The sequence below is a fragment of the Eptesicus fuscus genome, chromosome 7 (genome assembly GCF_027574615.1).
Source record: "Eptesicus fuscus isolate TK198812 chromosome 7, DD_ASM_mEF_20220401, whole genome shotgun sequence".
NCBI classification, from domain to species: Eukaryota; Metazoa; Chordata; class Mammalia; order Chiroptera; family Vespertilionidae; genus Eptesicus; species Eptesicus fuscus.
The window spans coordinates 52947653-52972259 of record NC_072479.1 but is presented as its reverse complement, the minus strand read 5'-3'; the positions used below and the strand labels follow the sequence as shown (position 1 = coordinate 52972259).

Genomic DNA, 24607 nt, shown 5'->3' with positions numbered 1-24607 from the left:
GCCAATAGGCATGTTCCTAAAAGCAAGCAGGACTCAGAATATCATGTATGAGAACCAATTCAAAGTCAACACAACAGCTTCTGGGCTTTAATGGATAACCCATACTAATAAATATGTAAGGGCGCACGGGGCTTGTCATGCGGGAGCACTTGCTGAGTCTGGAAAAGGAGTTTTAAGAAATTAAAATTACGAATGTCCATTTAAAAAATAAGACAAACAAATAAAAATCCATTTTCCTCTTTATACAAGGATTATTCTAAAGTCACTGGAATAAAAGTAGAAGTGAAAGAGGCTTAGATTTGTGGGTTTCTCTCTAAAAAATACAACCCAGATAACAGTTCTCACTTCCGAGTGCCAGTCACAGTGGTAGAAATGCCATGACTGAATCAACTTCCAAAAGAGGAGCTAGAATGCTGTGCTCGCTGTGCTCATCCAATATCTTTGGAAACATAATAGGTGAGCTGACTGCTTAACCAAGGGGAGCATTCACTACTTTATCCACTCCCATTCCCCAGGGATCCCACAAAGACCACCAAGACCATTTCCAGAGGGAGGCCTACTCAGGCTTCTAATTTCAGTGGGAGAATTCCTGCAGTATCTCACTCTGTCTCACCAAGCTGAGAAGCATAATGCACAACATATGCGACATGGACCATCAAGGTACCAGGCCAGTCCACATAAAAATAACTGACTTCTACCTAAGTCAAAAAGTTGTTCTGCATGAAAGTGGGGTACCGAGAATCTGCATCCTCCTCCTCAGAGGATGTTTCTTCATAGATCTCATCCTGGGCAATAATGCTCCCTAATCCATACTCCTGCTCATGGACAGAAACTTCATTTGGTGTGAGGTGAAAAGAACCTTCCACAAAGTCAGCAAATCTGGAAAAGAGAAGATAATATTCATTAGGAACCTTCTGCCCTTTCTATTTTTATTTCAAAATAAGAATAAATTTAAACCCTTGATCTACTCAAATTATGCTGAGTCCAGACAGCATCCCTGTCCTTACTCTGGCAGTTAAGTAGACTAAAACAAGAGACAAGGAGAAAAGGAAAGCTGGGGTCATAGGCCAACATCCCCTGCAATCTCATCCTGCTTAATAAGCACTAGCCTATGCTTTTTAGCTATGGAAGTGCCAAGGTTCCTTTAGACACCTGAAATTCTGATAAGAAAAGATTAAGGGTCATTACACATTCATTCATGTTTATGGTCCTATAAACTTTATGCCATCAGGATTCTAAATTGAAGCTTCACATACTCACTGGTATAGCTGCTCCCAAATAAAAAGGGGAAAAAAAATCCCACCCCTCTCCCCTGAAAGCAAACAAACAAACAAACAGAAAACACCACTCAAAGGGTAATGCAATACTATCAGAAGGGACACTTGATATGTACTGGAATATGTACTTGATGTGTACTGAAGGGTACTGGAATCTTCTCACGTCTATGCTACAATCAAAGCTAGAGTAGATAGTTCCTTGAGGAACCAAAACACAGGCTCCGCTTAACATATGATTACATACCTTTCTCTTGACTACTAAATGAACAGGAAAATAAAGCCATAAATATAAAATTATTACCTAGAAGTATGATCTGTTAAAACTCAAGGTCACAGTCACCCTGAAAGATGCTTGGCATATCTGGCCAAGAGTTTACCTCTTTGGAGACTGGATTCGAGAAATAGTCTTCCAAGCAGAGCAGTCCGGACTATTACAATATTCTCGAAGCTCCTCTAACGCCTTTTGAGTTTCCACCTCTCCTTGTATCCGATACTCTTCTTCTGTCAGGAGACGAGGGGGGACAATCTTTTCTGTTGCCTTACACATCTTTCTGTGCTCACCAAAATAACACCATGAATCATTAATCAGTAATCTATATGTACCCTTACCTCTAGCTCCCTTAAGTGGGCCAGGCATACAGCAGAGAGCCTGACCTTCTTGATTTCAGAGAGGAAGGGAGAGGGAAAGAGTGATAGAAACATTAATGATGAGAGAATCATTGATCAGCTGCCTCTTGCATGCCCGACACTGAGAATTGAGCCCACAACACAGGTATGTGCCCTGACCGGGAATTGAACTGTGACCATGCTGGCTGGGCCAGATAGCTTTAGTTATAATGTACTCTTGACATGTCAGACTATTAGTGACAAGTCAGAATAGTCAATTATTATTCACTAATGTGAGCAAATTCACTTATTTGCCAATAAACGATAAAGTATTTATTTTCCAAAAACTGGGAAAATGACCAAAAATGATGGTGTAAAATTGTGGTCCATTAACTTTGTTCCCCAAACTGAAGATATCACCCTTGACTATCTGTAATAGAACCACCATTGACAACCTGAGACCATTCCATACTCACTATGCAAGGTGATAACACACTATGAATTACATCTTAAGACTAGGACTCCCACCCCTGGCTAGTGTGGCTCAGTTGGTTGGGCATCATCCAGTGGACTGAGAGGTTGATGGTTCGATTCCTGGTCAGGGCACATGCCCGGCTTGTGGGCTCTATCCCCAGTAGGGGGACATGCAGGAGGCAGCCGATCAATGTTTCTCTCTCTCTCCCTCTCCCTCTTCTCTCTCTACAGAGCAGGAAAAAATCAATTAAAAGAAGAAAAAAAAAGACCAGGACTTCCAGAGCAATCTGAGAGCCAATGTGAAATACTCTGAAACCATGTAACCTGAGGCATTTGATATAAAAGTAATATACCTTGCACCATCTAGTGGTGACATGAACACATCACACTTTAGTGGATACTTTTATATAAAATAACTATAATAAAACTATAAAAATGCCTATAGAGAGTTAAAAAAAGAGAGTCAGGAAGGACAAAAACAGAAGCAATAATACAATAAATTTTCATTAACAAAGAGGCTCCCAGGTCAACACTTTTGTATCCTTTTGCTGCAACTCTATCAACACATTGCACATTTCAATAGTTACATTGCCTTTCAGTCACCTGTAAGTGATGTACAGCCACCGAATAGGATACTCCAGGTTCTTAGTACACAGAGCAATGATGATAATGGCAAAAGCAACCTGTGGTATCTGGATACCAGAATACATGAAACAGAGGCCCATCAGCTGCAAGGTCCAGGTCAGCAGGTTGATACTTCGTTCATTCTCCAAGGGCCCAAGCTTGTAACAGACTGCAAAACTCATAAATCCAACTGCGAGGATATAACCTATGAGAAGAGTTAACAGAATACATTAGTAAAATAATTTGTGTGAGGAACAGCAATAAGTGACTGTACAGCACCGACTGAACCAGGAAAACGGACAAGATCATTACTCAATTATCCTACGTTTTGCTATCATTCAGATATATTTATCTTTTTAAGCTTCCATCCTTCCTTTTATCCCTAATTTATTTGTGTCAAATGAAGCATTGCTACACATTGAACAACTCTAGAATAGTCTTGTTTAAAAAAACCAATATATGGCCTAGCTGGTTTTGCTGGTTTTGATAGAGTGTCAGCCCAAGGATTGAAGGGTCCCAGGTTTGATTCTGGTCAAGGTCACATACTTGGTTGCAGGCTCAATTGGGGGAGGCAACCAATCCATGTCTCTCTCACATCGATGTTTCTCTCTCTGTCTCTCCCCCTTCCATTCTCTCTAAAAATCAATGAAAAAATACCCTTGGGCCCTAGCTGGTTTGGCTCAACGGAGAGAGCATTGGCCTGCAGACTGAAGGGTTTCAGGCTCGATTCGGGTCAAGGGCACATACCAGGGTTGCGGGTTTAATCCCCAGTGGGGGGCGTGCAGGAGGCAGCCAATTAATGATTCTCTCTTATCATTGATGTTTCTATCTCTCTCCCTCCCTCTCTGAAATCAATAAAAATACATATTTTTAAAATAAAGAAACATATCCTTGAGTGAGGATTAACAACAAACCACCCAATATATGGAAATCCAGATTAATCACCTCTCAAAGGGTAGATTAAGTGTTACTATCTGTACAAAAAAAGAATTATTGCTTTACAGATCAGATTCAATGAAGAGTTATTTCTTTAAGTCCTCAAGTATATTTGAAATACAATTATATTGACAAATAATCCCATTAAAAATGGGCAAAGGACCTAAATAGACACTTCTCCAAAAAGGACATACAGATGGCCAATACACATATGAAAACATGCTCAATGTCACTAATCATCAGAGAGATGCAAATTAAAACTACAATGAGGTATTACCTCACACCTGCTAGAATGGCTACCATCAATAAATCAACAAACAACAAGTGCTGGTGAGGATGTGGAGAAAAGGGAACCTTAGTGCACTGCTGGTGGGAATGCAGACTGGTGCAGTCACTATGGAAAACAGTATGGAATTTCTTAAAAAAAATTAAAAATGGAACTCCCATTTGACCCAGTGATCCCACTTCTAGGAATATATCCTAAGAATTCCAAAACACTAATCAGAAAGAATATATGCACCCCTACGTTCATAGCAGTGCTATTTACAATAGCTAAAATCTGGAAACAGCCCAAGTGCCCATCAGTTGATGAGTGGATAAAAAAAACTGTGGTACATTTACACAATGGAATACTATGTATTCATCTGTAAAAAAGAAGGATCTCTTATCCTTTGTGACAGCATGGAGGGGCCTGGAGATTATTATGCTAAGTGAAATAAACCAGTCAGAGAAAGACACACAGCACATGATCCCACTTATATGTGGAATCTGAAGAACAAAATAAACTGACAAACAAAATAGGTCCAGAGGCATGGATGCCTGGAACAGACTGACAGATCTCAGAGAGTAGGCGGTTGGAGGGACAGGAAGAAATTAAGTAAAGAACTTATATGAATACTAGAGGCCCAGTGCACGAATTTGTGCACCGAGTGAGGGAGGGAACACGGGTGGTTGGCCGCCGGCTCCAAGGAGGGAGGTGGCCCTCAGCCCACCTGGGAAAGGGGCCGCATCTGCCGCCACCCACCCCCAATTACCCATCCCAACCAGAGGCCTGAAGGCCCTGGTGGGGTTGGGAGAGGAGGCGATGGTCACCAGACCGGGCGTGGAAGGAACTGAAGCTGGCTGCCAATGCTGCCCCCGCCACCGCGTGGTTCCCTGCATCCCCCCATCCTCCTTCCCTCTCTGCCACACTGCCACCACGGTGGGTGGATAGCCCCCAGGGAAGGGAGAGGATGAGAGCGAGACAAACCCTTGTGTTGAAGGCTGACTTTCAATAGATCACAGTGAGGGAGCTGCTCTGCTACGTATGAAACCCCAACTCAGAAGCAGGTCGTCTATAAATGGTTTACCACCAGGGGCCGATGGGGGCCAGCCAGCTGGAGGGGAGGAGCCGTGGGAGGTTGGCTGTGGGAGTGCACTGATCACCAGGGGGCAATGCCTGCGTTGAGCATCTGCCCCTTGTGGTCAGTGCACATCATAGCGACTGGTTGGTCAGTCCTTCGGTCAGAATAGTCACTTAGGCTTTCATATATACTAGAGGCCCAGTGCATGAAATTCATGCACGGGGGGTGGGGAGGGTCCCTCAGCCCAGCCTGCACCCTCTCCAATCTGGGAGCCCTAGAGGGATATCCGACTGCCCGTTTAGGCCCGATCCCACTGGATTGGGCAGTCGGACATCCCTCTCACAATCCAGGACTGCTGGCTCCCAACTGCTCACCTGCATGCCTGCCTGATTGCTCCTAACTGCTTCTGCCTGCCATCCTGATCACCCCCTAACCACTCCCCTGCCAGCCTGATCGACACCTAACTGCTCCCCTGCCGGCCCAACTGCCCCTAACTGCCCTCCCCTGCCAGCCTGGTCACCCCTAACTGCCCTCCCCTGCAGGCATGGTCACCCCCAACTGCCCTCACCTGCCAGCCTGATTGCCCCCAACTGCCCTCCCCTGCTGGCCTGATCGCCCCCAACTGCCCTCCCCTGCCGGCCATCTTGTGGTGGCCATCTTGTATCCACATGGGGGCAGCTATCTTGTGTGTTGGAGTGACGGTCAATTTGCATATTACTCTTTTATTAGATAGGCTAGAGATGCATAGCCCATGGACACAGACAATAGTGTGGTGAAGGCCTGGAGTGGGGCAGGGGCTTGGTGGAGGGGGGCAAAGGAAGGGAAAAAATTGGGGACATCTGTAATACTGTCAACAATAAAAATAAATACAATTATATTAATAAAGTCAATTTACAGTTTTTCAGAAAGATGCCTATCATATAAAGAAAGGTGTACTTATCTACAACACAAATTAAAGTCTTCTTCCAAGCAGCATCATTTTAATTTAAGAGAAGGTAACAACTGTAGAAGGGTTAGAAATAAGTGAAGAACTATGATTCTTAAAAGTTAATAAAATGGCATGGACTATTAAACTCCTAAAAGTTAATTTCATTAACTAAAACAGCCTATAAACATATAAAAAGGAAAGCAAAACCAACAACACTTACTTAAAAGATACTGCCAGTAGCACCTCCAGATCTCTTGTAAATTTTTAAAAACTAGTTGAATGAGGTATAGCGAAAAGGACCAGCCTCCCACCAGGATGATGTAAATGGGACTTTTCTAAAACAGAGTAGAAATGAAAGCAAAAAGTTACAAAAAGTTACAAAAGATTTCCATACATAAAAGCAAAATGAAACTATGTTAAAAAAAATTCAAACTACTGAAAAACACATCTCTGACAAACATTTCCTATTTAAAGTGGTACAGTCTGCAAAGGACACTGGGAAAATAAGATGCTAAATAACTTAAAAGCCTGACTATGTAATTAGCAAATAGGAAGGAGACTTTAATCCCCCACTAAGCGCAGAATCTATACTAATAAAAGGGTAATATGCTAATTAGACCAGGTTGACCAGATGTCTTCCGGACATCCCACTTTCTCCCTCATAAAGCCACAGTAGTGGGGGCCAAAGCAGAGGCAGTTAGGGGCCATCAGGCCAACAGAGGCGCAAGCAGTTAGGAGCGAAATCAGGCTGGCACGGGGAAGCAAGCAGTTAGGGGGCAACCAGGCGAGCGCGGGGAGCAGGCAGTTAGGGGCATGATCAGGCTGGCACGGGGAAGCAAGCAGTTAGGGGGCAACCAGGCGAGCGCGGGGAGCAGGCAGTTAGGGGCATGATCAGGCTGGCGCAGGGAAGCAAGCAGTTAGGGGGCAACCAGGCCAGCATGGGGGAGCAAGCAGTTAGGGGCACTATAAGGCTGGCGCGGGGGAGCAAGCAGTTAGGGGTGTGATCAGGCCGTCAGGGGAGCGGTTAGGGGGCGATCAGGCAGGCAGGCAAAGGCAGTTAGGGGTGATCAGGCAGGCAGGCAGAGGTGGTTAGGGGTAATCAGGCAGGCAGGCAAGCGGTTAGGAGCCAGTGGTCCCGGATTGTGAGAGGGATGTCCAACTGCCGGTTTAGGCCCAATCTCACAGGGGTCCCAGACATCCCCCGAGGGGTCCCAGATTGGAGAAGATACAGGCCCCCCCCCCCCCGCCATGCACGAATTTCGTGCACCGGGCCTCTAGTTTTAAATAAAAAGGGAGTTTATATGTAATCATGTCCAAGTTTCATCATAGTAAATACTTTTCTGAATCAAGGAAGGAGTAGGACATTGGCTTAGATATCAATGCAAATTTCAGTGCTGCTAAATTACCTAAGAAAACTATCTTTCAATTATCCAGGCTCATCTTAACCACACGAGTATTCTGCTACTTACCTTGGGCATAAACTTGGACAGCATGAAAATGATGATTAGCAGAGATGCCACAATTCCCACACTCATCCCAGTGGAATAGTAGAAGATTTGGCTTCTGCAAAGAGAAAATGTATTTCATGACTATGTGTGTATTCTTCACACATGGCATTGTTCCAACTAGGACAACTATCCTAGTCAAAAGACAGAAGAAAGATACAAGATTAGAGCAGGTATTTGCCCAAAACTTGAAGTCAGAAAACTGAAGAAACTGGAACAATATAGTTACTCCCAGATTATGAGAATTAGTATCAATGAGGTCCCCTCAACTATATCCCAATAATAAACCTCTGCTTAGTCTCCCACTCTCATCCCCAGCATCTCTCCCAACCCCATTTTTAAATAAGAATCTTTCTTTTGAGTAACCATATACCATCTCTGGGAGAAGGAAGGGACAATACTGCACTTGTGGAGACTGGAACTGAACTGATTACCCAGAAGGATAAACGAAACACAAGACCTAGTAAAGAGCGCTCTTACTCCTGTTCCAGGCTCTTTCTATCAGCTATTACTCCCTCACCGAGTTTCTCTTAGGATCCCCCAAAAAGGGAACAACTTCCACCAACCTCACTCCAGCCCAACTTCAAACTCCAATTGTTAATCTTTCATTCACTACTCCACAAATACTCTTTTTACTTGTATACATAGTTACTGTTGATTCTATCTTTGTTCAATGTTTGCTTTTTTCTCTCTCTCTTTTCTATTTGTACATGTCAGTTTCACCTAGCTTACCTAGTAAGTTCCTAAAGGCAGGAAATGAATAAGTGGTTAATGTTTGTCTCTTTACTTCTGTATTAAAGTACTTTTAAAAATGATCCAAGCAGATAATGGCCTAGCCATAAAGGTCCTGGAAAAGGAAATGGCAGCACTTGAAGTTTTTACAATAAAAGTCAAGGACCGGTCTGAGTCTCGTCATTCCGCACTCTAGTCTTGGAACTTACCTGCTCAACAAATCTCCACAAAAAAATAACATTAGTCCAAGAAGGAAAACGAGAAAGAGTTTGGGGTCAAATCCTGAAATAAAGAGAGACTTCTGTTTAATAGGAGAACCAAACAGTTAAAGGTATTATAGTAGTCTCTCCTCATCCGCTGGGGGATACGGTCCAAGACCCCCAGTGGAATCCTGAAACCGAGGACAGTACTGAAGCATATATGTAATGTATTTTCTTATACAAAAACAGCTATGATAGTTTACTTTATAAAATAGGTACAGTAAGAGATTAACAACAATTAACAATTAGATTATAACAATATACTATAATAAAAGTTATGTGAATGTGGCCATTCATTTCAGGGTTCCCTGCTTGAAGTCTTAGTATAGGTTCAATGTTTTCTGGTGCAACACACAGCCATCAATTGGAACACGTTTTCTGTTCAGGTCTTCCACCCATAAATTTAATGCCTTTTTCATCTTAACTAAGCACTTACCATGCACTGTGGCTGTAACTTTTACAGTTTGACTTGTGACAGCAAAACTAGCATGGATTTCTTTTTCTTCTTCACAATTTCATGGATAGAAGATTCATTCTTACCGTTTATCTTAACAACCTCAGCATACGAGAGGATGAGAGCGAGACAAACCCTTGTGTTGAAGGCTGACTTTCAATAGATCACAGTGAGGGAGCTGCTGTACCTTACTGTACCTATTTTATAAGTTTCATACTTTCCTTATTAGGTCAATAACTTTCACCTTTTCACTTAAAGGAAGCACTTCACAGCTTCTTTTTGGTATATCCAAATTACTAGCATCACTACTCTTGTGCTTTGGAGCCATTATTAAGTAAACTAAGGGCTACTTGAATACAAGCACTGCAATATGGGGACAGTCAGCTGTGACAATCAATCTGATAACCCAGATGGCTACCAAGTGACCAACAGGAAGGTAAGGTATACAGCGTGGATACATTGGACAAAGGGACAATTCATATCCAGATGGGATAGTACAAGACTTTATCCTGCTACCCAGAACAGCGCACAATTTAGGTAACTAAAACCACAGAAAGTGAAACCATGGATAAGAGGGAATTATTGGGTAGAATAAAAGGCAATGTTGGCATTATTGGTCAGCTAATAAAATAAATACAAACAGTCCACCTAAATAGCATTATAAATTCCACAGAAAGCTGGAACACCCTTCCAAAGAGAAAGGGTAATTAGGTCTCTGTCTAGCCTGTACTTTCCTGAAGATCTTATTTTTATTTTGGCTACCTACACCAAGGCTAAAAGAAACCAAGCTTTGCTTTGGATAGAGCCAGGCATAGTGGCATCAGCACTTCATGCAATTGCCCACAAGAGGTCTCCACCACTCTGGCTTTCAAGCCTTAAGTCACTCAGGCTGGGACTTAACAGATTTGCCTAGAACTTTGGATCTGGGGCCCTCTGTTGTTCTCTAACTGGCTGCTCTTCTGGTCCAACACCACCATTTACTTCCCTTCGCTATACAACCACTGTGTTGGAAAAACCTACATTCAAACACAGTTCACTCAGGACCAGGGGCCCAAGCAGAAGCCCCTTAGGGACATACCAGACCCTCGCACAGCCTTCACATTCAAGAGCTGAGTCTAGGGGAGATCCACAAATGGAATAGGATAAAAAAAAAGATCAGTAAATGTAAAAGAAATACAAAAACCAATCAATCAACCAAACAACAATAAAAACAACAGGCCAATCCAAAGAACTGTGAAACCCTGGGGCAATTAGAAGGCACAAACTATTTTATAGCAAAACCCAAGAATGTTTCCACTACTCACAACAATCCAGGACCCTGGGTGGTAACCAGGGAGAGACCAAAAGTCACAGAAAATTCAACAGGATAATGATCCACCTCCTCTCTGAAACTTTCTCAGACATTCAGAGAAGGGAGGGCTTCTCCCAGTTCACTGAATAAGCCTTAAATTGCAGTGATCTTCATATTTATCATTCCACAAATACTTTTTACTTATGAAGTACTAATATACAGTTCTGCCTTTCTTCAGTTTTATATATATATATATATATATATATATATATATATATATTATATTATATTATATTATATTTCAGAGAGGAAGGGAGGGGGAGAGAGATAGAAACATCCATCAAAATGAGACAGAATCCTTAATCGGCTAGGATTCTTCAGTTTTTATTATTTAACCGTTCATGTCTTCAAATGTAGACCTGTACATTTCGAGACACCTATCTTTGTCTAGAAGTGCCCAGAAGGCAGGAATACATCTTTCAAACTCTGAGAAATACTAGGAATATCAGGTCAGAGCCATGGAAGAATTAAGAATGTGCATCTTCACAATTCTAGGTAAAGAGGTACTTACAATGATCTAATGTGAAGTCTCAATTCTAGGCCTAAAGGGCTTTATGTGGGGTGGAGTCTCTCTAAACTGTTTGGAGCAGTAGTGAACTCAGGTTATAATCAGAACCCAAATGGAATTATCTTGGGCTGACTTCTCTTTCTCACTAATTATACCCTCCAAAGTTCAGTCCCTTCTCACTATAGAATCCATCATAAAAACACAGGTAAGACTTACTGCGGGTCACGGTGACACTGTACTTGGTGTCTTCCTCTATAATCTCAACTTTGAGGCAGGTTTTTGTGCTGTACAGTCCCACATTAACATAGGTGTCATTCAATTTCTCTTTTAAAAAGGAAGAAAAAAAGTTCCAAATACTAAACTGCTCTAGCTCCTTCAGTTTCTCCTCATTCTCCACCTGGGTGACTCGTACCAGTTTGGAACTATTTACCCGAATCTGTAACACAAAATAGGAGTGCATTTTTCACAAATAAAAATTTTAAATTAACACAAAACTTTAGAGTAAATATCTAAATTAGAAATGGCACTAGTTTTCCAAAAGGCTTACGAGAAATAATAGAGATGCAGTGGCTAAAACATAATTGGACAAAAAACATTGCACATGGTACAGAGAGGCAGCTGTTAGAATGTCTTGTAGTTAACATGATCTGAATCTACTATTAGGCCTGAACATAGGGAGAAAAAAGACTTCCACAATACAGCTATTTATAAGAGATCATACAAAGCCAGGGCCTAGAATATTAAGATAATTACCAGGCATAAGCAGCCCCAAAAAGGTTTCCCATAATGACAGGCTGAGAAATTCAACCCTTTGTCACAAATCACTGATTATGGGTACATGTTGGTTACAATTTGCCCCAGATGGAATATGATTTTTATATCATACAAAAAAAAGAGAATTAAAAAAAGAAACCCACAAGCCCACCCTTATGTTTTTGATGTGAACAACAAATGCCCTTATTAGTAACTATGCTTATAAGAGTAGCACCATTTTCAAAAGGACTCATTTTGTTCAATCACTATTACAGCCAGACACTCTTGCTTTGCCAGATGGTTTAATGGCATTATGAAATAAATGAGACCAAAGTCATTCATTCTATCAAGGGGAAACTTCAGTTCAGGAGGCTTATGAAACATCCTGTGCAGAATAAAAATAAGAGCAGCAAGGCAAAAGAGTTTACATCCTGACAGACACACAACAGTTTCCAGGCCAAAGAAGGCACAGGCCTTTAAAAAGAAAAGGATGTGTAGGGTGTGTGCGTGTGTGTGTGCGCGCGCGCGCGTGTGTGTAAAAAGAAGAGGGCAAGAGAAGAAAGAAGTTTCTTTGGGAAAAGGAGAAAGTTTACCTCAGGGTAAAGTATTATAAACTACTTAAATAAGCAGAGAGAGGAACATAAAGTAGGAAAAAAATGCTTATTGATGAAAACACAATTCAGGATAATCTCAACCCTGCCAAGGTAGTTAATAATACTTTTAAAAAAACTTGTGTGTGGCCCTAGCTCAGTGGTCGGCAAACTCTTTAGTCAACAGAACCAAATATCACCAGTACAACGATTGAAATTTCTTTTGAGAGCCGAAAACCGACTTCTGCGCTTGGGCCACGAAGTTTCAATTGCACTGTACGTGCGCACCCGCACGTGGTATTTTGTGGAAGAGGCACACTCAAGGGGCCAAACAGCCCCATGTGGCTCGCAAGCCGCAGTTTGCCGACCACTGCCCTAGCTGGTTTGGCTCAGTGGATAGAGCCTCAACCTATGGACTGAAGGGTCCTGGGTTCAATTCTAGTCAAGGGCACATGCCTGGATTGTGGGCTCGATCCCCAGAAGGGGGGTGTGCAGGATGCAGCCGATCAATGATTCTCTCTCATCATTTATGTTTCTATCTCTCTCTCCCTCTCCTTTCCTCTCTGAAATCAATAAAAATATATTTTTTAAAATAAAATAAAATAAAAATTATGTGTGACAGAAAAGAGTGTCAAATAGCTCACTAATACAGACAAACATTCACAAAAACTGCCCCTGCCAGGGGCCTCCAAATTATTACCTGTATCCGTGTCCATATATCATGCCACTTTGGGATAAGCACATTTTCATAACAGAATTGTTGCCTGGCAATCGTAGTATAAACTCGAGATTCCTGAAGCATGACCACATCAATTTTAGCTTTATGCAAAGAAAGAAAATAAGAATTAAATGTAACAGAACAAGTTAATAACTATTAATTCATTTCATAAAGATTTAAATTGACACTTTCTTAAAGTTGGGGTTAAAATGTCAGTGACTGAGAAACAAGATAACTGAAATGAGATCAGAAATAAGACAGTCTTGTTTCTGTCTAATTTTATTTAGATAATACAAATAGTCATTAACCCAGAATAAGTAATAGCAAAAGCTACTATTTAGTGTTAAGACAGTCAGTATGCAATCTCATTTAACCCTCCAGTCAAGGGCACATGCCCAGGTTGCGGGCTCAACCCCCAGTAGGAGGTGGCCGATCAATGACTCTCTCATCATTGATGTTTCTATCCCTCTCTCCCTTTCCCTTCCTCTCTGAAATCAATAAAAAATATATATATTTTAAAAATCAATGGGGGGGAGGGGAAATGTCCTCAGATGAGGGTTAACAAAAACAAAAAAAGAATTTGCCCAAAGTCAAATTAGCTTAATTGAGATTCACACTAGGTCCTGTTTCCGGTAAAAAGGCAAAGCTAAAATAACCCCATCTTGTGGTTTTTCTCTATCCCTTTCCCAGGTAGGATAAACAGAATTGGCAATGTTATATATATATATATATACTAGAGGCCCGGTGCACAGATTCGTGCACCAGTGGGGTCCCTCAGCCTGGCCTGCACTCTCTCCCAATCCGGGACCCCTCTGGGGATGTCGGACTGCCTGTTTGGCCTGGCCTGTGGGGATCAGGCCGAAACCAGCAGTCTGACACCCCCCAAGAGATGTAGTAGTACCTGAAGCGGCACGCTGGGCGCGGCGCCACTCCCGTTCATCCAGGCCCTGCTGTGCCAGGCCTCTCGGTAGCACTGCCGAGGAGGAGGGCTGGAGGCAAGAGAGGCTTCTGCAGCTGCATTCACCAGCCATGAGCCCTGCATCAGTGAGCTGTGCTCCTGCTGTGGGAACACACTGACCACCAGGGGGCAGCTCCTGCATTGAGCATCTGCCCCCTGGTGGTCAGTGCACATCATAGTGACCCGTTACTTAGGGTTTTATATATACAGATATGTATAGTACTTTAAGCAAAACTAAAAAGACTGCAAAGTTGCTTTCTTCCTGCTGTTTGTTTCAAGTTTTAAGAACAGCCAATGAATACATGCACTGCCTTTGGTTTTACCAAAACAGAACATTCTGCCCCTCAGAAGTTCTGTATTCAATCTCAGTTAATTTAAATTTTAAAAGTGACCACTCTCACATTGGTCATGGTTTGATTCTTGGTCAGGGTACATGCCCAGGTTGAGGGCATAACCCCCACGAGGGGGCATGCAGGAGGCAGCTGATTGAAGTTTCTCTCTCAGCATTGATGTTTCTCTTTCTCTCCCTCTCCCTTCCTCTCTGAAATCAATAAAAATATATTTTTTTAAAAAGTGACCACTCTTTCATGTCTACCCACTCAAATTGTGCAAGCTACCTTCTTTACCACAAAATATTTAAATAACTTATCCCTTGAGTTCTATATTGTACTTAGCAATTTATTAAGTGCTACTTTAAGTAGAAATGTAGTTATCTCTCTGGGTCTTAATATAAATGTGGGTAGATTTAAATAAACTAAAAACACACACACACAAAACCCATAAAAACACAAAATCCTCAACCAAACATTAGGAAGCCAAAGTTACACATAAAAAAGGCAATGATGCCCACCAACCAAAATTGTTTTAGGGTAAAAGCTAAGACTAATTTTGAAGTTAAATTCAGTCTTAAACCTAAATGTAAGAGCAAAAACTACAAAACGCTTAATAGAAAACACAGGTGTGTAAATTTTCAGGACCTTGGATTAGGCAATGGTTTCTTATATATGACACTAAAGCATAGCAAAAAACGAAAATAAAAAATAAATCAGACTTCATAAAAATTAAAAACCTGTGTTGTTTTGAAAGTACAACCCACAAAATGGGAGAAAATATTTACAAATCATATATCTGATAAAGGTCTAACAACTAGAATATATAACAAAAGACTAAACTCAACAACAAAGAGAAATAACCCAATTTCTTAAATGGGCAAAGGGCCTGAATAGACATTTCTCCAAAGAAAATACACAATGGTGAAGATGTGGAGAAAAGGGAACCCTCATGCACTGTTGGTGGGAATGCAGATTGGTGCAGACACTATGGAAAATAGCATGAAATTTCTTCAAGAAATTAAAAATGGACCTGCCTTATGACTCAGTGATTCCACTTCTGGATATTTATAAAAAAAATCCACACAGCCCTAGCTGGTTTGCCTCAGTGGATAGAGCATCAACCTGCAGACTGAAGGGTCCCAGGTTCGATTCCAGCCAAGGGCACATGCCTGGGTTGCGGGCTCGATCCCTAGTAGGGGGTGTGCAGGAGGCAGCCAATCAATGATTCTCTCCTATCATTGGTGTTTCTCTCTCTCTTTCTCCCTCTCCCTTCCTCTCTGAAATCAATAAAGAAATATATTTAAAAATACACACACACCAAACACTAATTCGAAAGAATATATGTACCTCTATGTTCATTGTAGCGTTATTTACAATAGCCAAGATATGGAAGCAACCCAAGTGCCCATCAATATATGAGGGATAAATAAAGTATGGTATACATATACAATGGAATATTACTCGGCCATAAAAAAGAGTGAAATCTTATCATTTGCAACAGCATGGACAAACCTACAGGTTATTATGCTCAGTGAAATAAGTCCATCAGAGAAAAACAAATACCATGTGATTTCACTTATATGGATTCTAAAGAACAAAATAAACGAACAAAAATGAAAAGACTCATAGACACAGAAAGCAACTTGGTGGTTGCCAGGGGGAAGGAAGTCTGGGGGCTGGGTGACAGAGGTGAAGGCATTAAGTATAAATTGGTAGTTACAAAATAGTTAAGGGGGTTGTAAGTAGAGCATAGGAAGTATAGCCAATAATATTGCAATAACTATGTCTGGTGCCAGTTGGGTTACTAAAAATATTGAAAACACTGTAAATATATGATTGTCTAACCCAGGAGTCCTCAAACTTTTTATTTTTTTATTTTTTTTCTGATCAAGCCTCGAAATTTTATTTTTTTCCTCCTCAAACTTTTTAAACAGGGGGCCAGTTCACTGTCCCTCAGACCGTTGGAGGGCCAGACTATAGTTTAAAAAAAACTATGAACAAATTCGTATGCACACTGCACATATCTTATTTTGAAGTAAAAAAAAAAACGGCAAAAATACCCGCATGTGGCCCGCAGGCCGTAGTTTGAGGACGCCTGGTCTAACCCCTAAGCTGTACAACTGGAACCATAAAATTGAAGGGAAAAAAGAAGATATACAAATGACCAATAAAGCACATAAAAACAGTCACTAGTCATTAGGGAAGTGCAACTCAAACCACAATGAAATACCACTTCACACTAGCTAGGATGGCTGTAATCAAAATGAGGACAACAACAAGTGTTAGGGAGGATGTGGAGAAACTGGAACCCTCAGACACTGCTACCAGGGATGTAAAATGATGCAGCCTCTTTGGGAAACAGTTTAGCAGTTCCTCAAAAAGTTAAACACAGAGTTATTATATGACCCAGCAATTCCACCTCTATGCATACACCCAAGAGAAATGAAAACATAATGTTCACACAAAAAGTTGTACACACATATGCATAGCAGCAATATCCATAATAATCAAAAAGTAGAAACAACCCAAATGTCCACCTATTGATGAATGGATAAACAAACTTGGTATATGCATACAACGGAATATTATCTATACTAATAAAAGGGTAATATGCTAATTAGACCAGATAGACCATGTCTGAACGTCCGACTTCCTTCCAGACAAAGCCACGGTGGCGGGCAGAGGCAGAGGCAGAGGCAGTTAGGGGTAATCAGGCTGGTGGGGGAGCAAGCAGTTAGGGGTGAGATCAGGCCAGCAGGGGAGCAGTTAGGGGCGAGACCAGGCAGGCAGGCAGGCAGGCGAGCGGTTAGGAGCCAGAGGTCCCGGATTGCGAGAGGGTGCAGGCTGGGCTGAGGGCCCCCGCCCCCAGACCCGTGCACAAATTTCGTGCATCAGGCCTCTAGTTCAGCCATAAAAAGTACTGATACATACTAGAATATGGATGAACCTTGAAAACATTATAGTGAGTGGAAGAATCCAGACTAAAAAAAAAAAGGCTACATATTGCATTTTTCCATTTATTCTAAATGTCCAGAATAGGCAAATCCACAGAAACAGAAAGTAGATAAGTGTTTGCCAGGGGCTGGGAAGAGAGGAATGGAAAGTGACTGCTAAGGTGTATGTATAGGGTCTCATTTGCAATGGGTGAAAATATTCTGGAAGTATTGGTGATGGTTGCACAACTTTGTGAATATACTAAAAACCACTGAAAGGGTGGATTTTATGGTATGTGAATTATATCTCAACTTTAAAAAAAATCAGTCTTAATATTGTAGGGGAGAAAGTCTTCCTTAACTCTCTTAGGGTGCTTGGCTGGGCCTGCAAATTAAACTGACAAAGGAAGAAAAGCATACAAATTAATGTTTGTTTAAGTGACACAAAAGCCTTCATAAGGAAATGAGGACCTAAAGAAACCTGAAACTGATGTACTTTTTATGCTGGTTTGATGAAGACTGGACAATCTGAAGGAACATGACAGGTTAAGGAATATGAGGTAAATGTGGTAAACTAGGAGAGATTGAGCAAGGCCTGTTTGTTAGGATTCTTAGTGTCCATTTGTCTTCAGAGACAAGGATGCTCCTTTCCTCCAGGTATAGAGAGGGCATCTCTCACATGAGTTTGTTTTTTAACCCTCACCCAAGGATATGTTTTTATTGATTTTAGAGAGAGGAAAGGGGGAGAAACATCCATGTGAGAGAGAAATATCGATCTAACCGCCTCTGCCTCGGCCCCGCCACCGTGGCTTTGTCTGGAAGGAAGTCGGACGTCCGGATCAAGGACCAGAAATCAAGCCCACAAACCAGGTATGTGCCCTGACCAGGAATCCAATCCACAACCAACTGAGCCACCCGGCCAGGGTTCATATAAGGATTTTATGGCCTGTTTCAGGGAAGAAGGACAAAGTAAGAGAGGTTCCAGTGACCTTCCTGCTTCTGCTGTTTTCTCAAACTTCCTCAGATTAAAATATTCAATGTGCCAAGGTACTATATTTTAGAGTAGCATGTCCTAAACCCCATCCACCAATTTCTTACTAGGATTTAATCCAATATTAACTTGGATTTCCTCCAATCCTATCTTTCATAAAATGAAAACTTTTGACATCTGTCTAATAAATATACTAAAAAAATATACTCAAATATGCTAAAAGAATGCACTCATCAATAGTTTATTTTCTTCTGGAGATTGTAAAAGAGTAAGGTTATATGAAGTTTAAAACTACTGTATTTACAAATTTAAAAAAACACAAGTTTCACACTTATTAACCCCTTCTTTCCCACAGCACCAGGTAATATAATGTATCACTAACATAGGTCATTTGAAAGACTTAATGCCAAGAAAAGGTAACAATGTTTTAAAACTAACTTTAAAATTTTCTAGTCATTTTCCTAAAGAAATAAAACTTTTGCCCAGCTAGTGTGGCTCAGTGGTTGAGCGTCGACCTATGAACCAGGAGGTCACAGTTGGATTCCAGGTCAATTCCCAGTCAGGGCACCTGCCCGGGATTTCGGCTTGATCCTCAGTGGGGAGCATGCAGAAGGTGGCCGATCAATGATTCTCTCTCATCACTGATGTTTCTATCTCTCCCTCTCCCTTTCTGAAATCAATAAAAAAACCCACAATTTTTAAAAAAAGAAATAAAACTTTTATAAAAAGCAACATGTTTTATTTACTTTTAAAAATATGTTTTTATTGACTTTAGAGAGGAAGGGAGAGGGAGAGACATAAACATCAAAGATGAGAGAGAATCACTGATCAGAAGCCCCCTGCAGGCCCCCAACTGGGGATCGAGCCCGCAACCTATACAAGTTGTCAAAATGTTCATGTTAAAACCTGTGCTTCTGATAGAAAAAGGACATGCACCACCTTCCTTTCCCTCCCTACAGTGAATTAGCCAGCATGTTAAAAAGCAGAATGAATTAAATATTCAGGAAAATGCTTTCCGAGCCCAAAGATCTACTTCTCAGAAAAATGCCTTTTTGGAATTTAGTGAATCACAACTTACTTATTTACCTACTAGAGACCCGGTGCATGAATTCGTGCACAGGTGGAGTCCAGCTGGCCCGCCCCAATCCAGGCCATCACGGGTGGAGCCAGTCAGGGGGAGGGGCTGCGGACCTTTGGCCAGCTGGCCGTGCCCCCTGGTCGAACTCCTGGTCAAGGAGACCTCCTATTATATAGGAGGATAAAGCAGCTATTCAAAGGTTAATAACTTCATATTTATGGTCATTATAAACTTACTTTTCAATAAACACTGATCAATTAATATCTACAAGTAGAAGATAATGAAAATTATTCATAGTATGTGTAAGGACCAGAACAGACCCTAAAAAATTATGAAAACTACCTCTTCTAATTCTTAAATAGCCCCTATTCATTTCTGTAAGGAGGTAATCCAGTTCATACTTAAAAGCCTCCTTAACCCTTTGCACTCGCTTGCTTTTTTCTCGATTCCTTTATTCTACTCGGGATTTAATTTTTTAAATACCCCAGATTTTACAAAGCGCAGCAGAATAAAAAACTGGAGTTTCTTTTCATACAAACTTATTTATTTGGATTTTTATATATTTCAAATTACTGATACATTCAATAACCGTCACACTCGACATCCAAATGCAAAAGGTTAAAAACTAGCACCCTTTTTCCTCTGGACCCGCGCGTAATAAATGTAACTCCATCTCTCTAAGTAAAAAAAAAACTAGCACCTTAAGCACCAATTTAGCTCAGCAGTTAGTATCCACCAGCCAAGGGCAGTACCTCGGTTGAAGATTTGTCCCCAGCCCCTTTTAGGGGCACGTGTGGGAGGCAACCAATCAATGTGTCTCTCTCACATCAATGTTTCTCTTTCCCTCTCCCTCTCCTCTCCCCCCCTTTCCCTCTCTCTAAAAACAAAAATCAATGAAAAAAATACCCTCGGGTGAGGATTAAAAAAAAATAACTAGCACCTTAAGTCAGTGAGTTTAGCAAAAGATTATTCAATGGGATGCTTGGGACAACTGACTGGTTATTTGGAAAATAAAATCTAGCTAGATCCTCACCTCACACCAAATACTAGCATTAATTATAGATTTAAAAATAATTAAATTGTACCACACACAAAAAAATAGTATCAATTCAATTTGGAGGGGTCTTTAAGCATGAATGGAAATAAACCTAAATAATAAAATCAAATGACCACATAAAAAAAGTAAATCTTCTATTTAAAAAAGGGGGCAGCCTGGCTGGAGTGGCTCAGTTGGTTTGAGTGTCATCCTGTTCATGAAGGGTTACCTGTTGATTCCCAGTCAGAGCACTTCCTGGGTTGTGGGTTCAATCCCCAGTCAGGGCAAGAGCAGAAGGCAGTTTCTCTCTTTCTCTCCTCGCCCCCCCCACTTCCTCTAAGCATGTCCACAGGTGAGAATTTTAACCCATTGTATGCCATAAGTGTCTGTAGACGCAGATGGAACTTCCCCACATGCCACGAGCCATCTATTTAAAAAAAATGTTTTCCCTAAATGGCAGCCCTGAACAACTTTAAAATAATTTTTCTTAAGAATTTTCAGCTGAAAGAATTCAAGAACACCCGAATTGTGAGTAATATATTTATTTTTATAATATTCATTGCAAATTGATTTTTCTAATTAAATTCAAAATATCGCAGTGTGTGGGGATGGTTTCCGTTTTGGACGCAGGGCAGTTAACTGGTTAAAAAAAGAAGAGGAGCCCTAGCTGGTTTGGCCCAGTGGATAGAGCGTCGGTCTGTGGACTGAAGGGTCCCAGGTTCGATTCCGGTCAAGGGCATGTACCTTGGTTGAGGGCACATCCCCAGTGGGGGCTGTGCAGGAGGCAGCTGATCGATGTTTCTCTCTCATCGATGTTTCTGGCTCTCTCTCCCTCTCCCTTCCTCTCTGTAAAAATCAATAAAGTATATTTTTTAAAAAAGAAGAGGAAAAGGGGGCGCAATAAATAAACAGATTATAAATATATTTATATCCTTTGTATATAAAAAAAACTTTATACAAATAAGATTTTAAAAGTCCACAAAAATCCCAATAAATAAAAGTCACAACAAATAGGCCAAAAACAAAGGACAGAAACACCCTCCAAAAGATTCAAAGGTCGAAACAGAAAATTAAATAGTTGAAATATGCTCACAAATAATGCAATAAATGGTAAGTACATTAAGATGCCATTTTCGATCTATCAAATTAGCAAAGGTGCTGTCAAGGGTCACAAGTAAATATCGCTGATCATGGTACAAACTGGCACACCTTTTCAGTAAAGTACTTTAGCAAGATGTTTCAAGGGTCTTAAATATATTTTAGCTATTGATCTAGTAAATTTATTTCTGAGAATCTATCCTAAAAATATATCCAAATGCAATAAAAGTTATACACAAAGATATACACAAAGTGTTATCTAAAATTAAAAGCTAAAAACACCGCTAATGTCCAAACAGTAGAAACACCACAATTAGGCAACCAACTGTTGAATTCATAAACATTAAATAAGTGATCTACCCATAGAAGTAACAATTGCATTTATGAAGAATTTTAAAGTCTAGGTTTTCCGAATTAAAGCAGAAAAGGAAATTTTTCAACTCAGTCCAAAGCCAGTAGTATCAAATAAATTTGCCTGAGGAATTAAATTTCCACAAGAAACCTATTCATGCTGAATGGCGCTTGTATCTATTTTTTTTGAAATGGGAATGTAACGGCTTCAGGTCCCTTCCATAGGGCGTGTAGGGGCCAGGACCTTACAAGGACAGAAGACATTAGAGATGACTGCATTTCAGCCATCCGTGCCCCGAGTCCTGGCATATCATACACTCAGAGGTGTTGCTAATGTGCTGAATGAATGAGATGCTCCCTTTCCAGTGGCAGCTCTGCCTACCCCGAATGGTTCTCGAGTTTCCCTCTTTTTAACCAAAAAAACTCGAGGAGGCCCCAGCAGCGGACGCAGCTCCGGGAACCGCTACTCACCCAGTTCGGGCCTCCCTTCCTGTCTCCACCAAAAGGCTCCAAGCTCCTCCCCACTAAGGGCACCTCCACCAAGCCGCCCCAGGCCCTGATTCAGTACCCGCGCCCCTTCTCCGACGACCAAGCTTCTTTCTCCCCATAAGCCGCGCCACTCAGCAGAGTAACCGGCCTCGCCCGGGGCCGCTCCCCACTTTTTTGAATGTTACTCCCTCGGAACCAGCCCCCTTGACAGCTGCTGCCCCGGGCAGTACCTGAGCCACAGACCAAGCATCCGGAGAGAACCAGGAGCAGCCGCACTGCCCCGCCGCCCCCGGCCCCCCAGCCCCAGGGCCCGGCATCAGCAGCAGGAGAGACCGCCACTTTCATGCCTCCCGCCATAGTCGCCTCCCGCCACCGCCTCCTCACGTGTCTCTCCCCAGCAACTAATCCCGAACAGGCAGGGCCAGCAGCCAATCCCCTACAAGACCCGCCCCATAACAACCAATTGGCTGGGAGGAGCTTCAAGCTCGCAGTCCCCTGCGATCCTATAATCCCGCCTATTAGAAACTGATGCGAGAGGGCGGGAGCAGCAGCTTTCAGCCTATTAGAATTCGTTTTTAGCAATGGCGACAGGAAGATTCCACCCCTTAACAACATGCTTCCGTCTCCAGTTTATTTACAACTGGTGCGATTGATGGTAAGCTTAGCCAATAGGAAATCAGAATGGGCGAGGCCTCCTTGACCGAACTTGATATTTCCATGGAAACTGTCTCAAGTTCCTTCTGTTTTCTTTCTTTTTTATCACGATCTTTTTGTTAAGGGAAACTTATAATTGAGAGATCTTTATCAGTGGGGCCTGACGGGGCAAGTTTTAAAAGATGATTATGTTTTCTGCCGAAACCGGTTTGGCTCAGTGGATAGAGCGTCGGCCTGCGGACTGAAAGGTCCCAGGTTCGATTCTGGTCAAGGGCATGTACCTTGGTTGCGGGCACATCCCCGGTAGGAGCTGTGCAGGAGGCAGCTGGTCCAAGTTTCTCTCTCATCGATGTTTCTAGCCCTCTGTCCCTCTCCCTTCCTCTCTGTAAAAAATCAATAAAATATATAAAAAATAAAATAAAATAAAAGATGATTGTGTTTTCTAAGGTCCTAAATTATTTAAAACAGAAGTCACACCAAAAAAAATGTGTTGTCAGTGTGTCAGGAATAAATACTAGCATTCTAAAATGTAGTCACAGGGTAATTTTTTTTTTAATAAATTTTATTGATTTTCTACAGAGAGGAAAGGAGAGGGACAGAGAGTTAGAAACATCGATGTGAGAGAAACATCGACCAGCTGCCTCTTGCACACCCCCTACCGGAGATGTGCCCGCAACCAATGTACATGCCCTTGACCGGAATCGAACCTGGGACCTTTCAGTCCGCAGACCGACGCTCTATCCACTGAGCCAAACCGGTTTCGGCGACAGGGTAATTTTTTGAAGTGAAATAAATGTGTGGATTAACAGAAAGCTTGTTATTCCTCACATCTTGTGAGACAAATATTATCTCCATTTAAGAAGAAGCCAAGGCAGCCCTGGCACGGGGAGTAGCTCAGTTGGCTAGAGCATCCTCCTGATAGGCCAAGGTTGCAGGTATGCCCCCGAGTCAGGACACATATAAGAATCAACCAAGGAATGCATAACTAAGTGGAACAGCAAATCGATATTCCTCTCTCCCTCCCTGCCTCCTTCTCTCTCTCAAATCAATAAGAAATTTTTTAAAAAGAAAAAGAAGCCAAGGCTAAGAGACGCAAAAGAACCTGCCCAAGATTGCACAGTTAGTTGGGCTGGACTGTGTTTCCAACCCACGTCTTAACACTACAAAGCCTGAGTTCTTTCCATGCATCAAGCTGCTTCCCATTAAATGATTTCACACAGTGTGGGCCTAGCAGAGTGTACATAACAGGTGTTCAGTAAATGTTAGTAGAAATTGAAGCATCTTATTTTTAAAATATTTTTATTGATTTTTAGACAGAAAGGAAGGGAGAGAAAGAGAAACATCGATATGAGAGCAGAACATTGATCATCAATTCACTGGCTGCCTCCTGCACACCCTTACCGGGTTCGAGCCCAAAACCTGGCATATGCCCTGACCAGAAATCAAACAAGCAACCTTTCAGAGCATGGGATGATGACCAACCAACTGAACCACACTGGCCAGAGCAAAGCTTTTTTTTTTTTTAAGAGGAGCTGATAGTGGTGGTGGTGAGTAGGAGCACTAAAGATGATAGAGCCTAATTAAATAGGAGAGAAACTCAGGGAAGGAGGTAACTGCTGGGGTTTGTT

The 24607-nt window shown here is 41.7% G+C and overlaps 1 protein-coding gene across 2 annotated transcripts; it reads right to left on the bottom strand.

The window, feature by feature from the left end:
- Window positions 1-271: 271 nt before the first annotated feature.
- NEMP1 (nuclear envelope integral membrane protein 1) lies at window positions 272-22703 on the bottom strand. 2 transcript variants are annotated; one of them, XM_008148672.3, is made up of 9 exons: window positions 22556-22703; window positions 13042-13160; window positions 11215-11434; window positions 8635-8707; window positions 7658-7751; window positions 6409-6523; window positions 2961-3186; window positions 1655-1828; window positions 272-879 (listed from the first exon to the last, which is right to left on the bottom strand). In XM_008148672.3, the coding sequence occupies exons 1-9, from the start codon at window positions 22680-22682 to the stop codon at window positions 699-701; spliced, it is 1329 nt and encodes a 442-aa protein (XP_008146894.2). In that variant the 5' UTR covers window positions 22683-22703; the 3' UTR covers window positions 272-698. The 2 variants fall into 2 exon arrangements, with proteins under 2 accessions (XP_008146894.2, XP_054574920.1); XM_054718945.1 differs by lacking the exon at window positions 8635-8707 and having other exon boundaries at window positions 11361-11434; window positions 22556-22682.
- Between the last annotated feature and the right edge of the window lie 1904 nt (window positions 22704-24607).

What these genes read in the sequence shown, in the direction of transcription:
- NEMP1 (XM_008148672.3), bottom strand. Translation starts at nt 22,682, where the DNA reads ATGGCGGGAGGCATGAAAGTGGCGGTCTCTCCTGCTGCTGATGCCGGG. An exon ending in CTACTGGCAGTATCTTTTAA is followed by an intron (nt 3,187 to 6,408) that starts GTAAGTGTTGTT and finishes CTCTTCTCATAG; the next exon opens with GTTATATCCTCGCAGTTGGA. An exon ending in TGGCTGTACATCACTTACAG is followed by an intron (nt 1,829 to 2,960) that starts GTGACTGAAAGG and finishes TGGTGAGCACAG; the next exon opens with AAAGATGTGTAAGGCAACAG.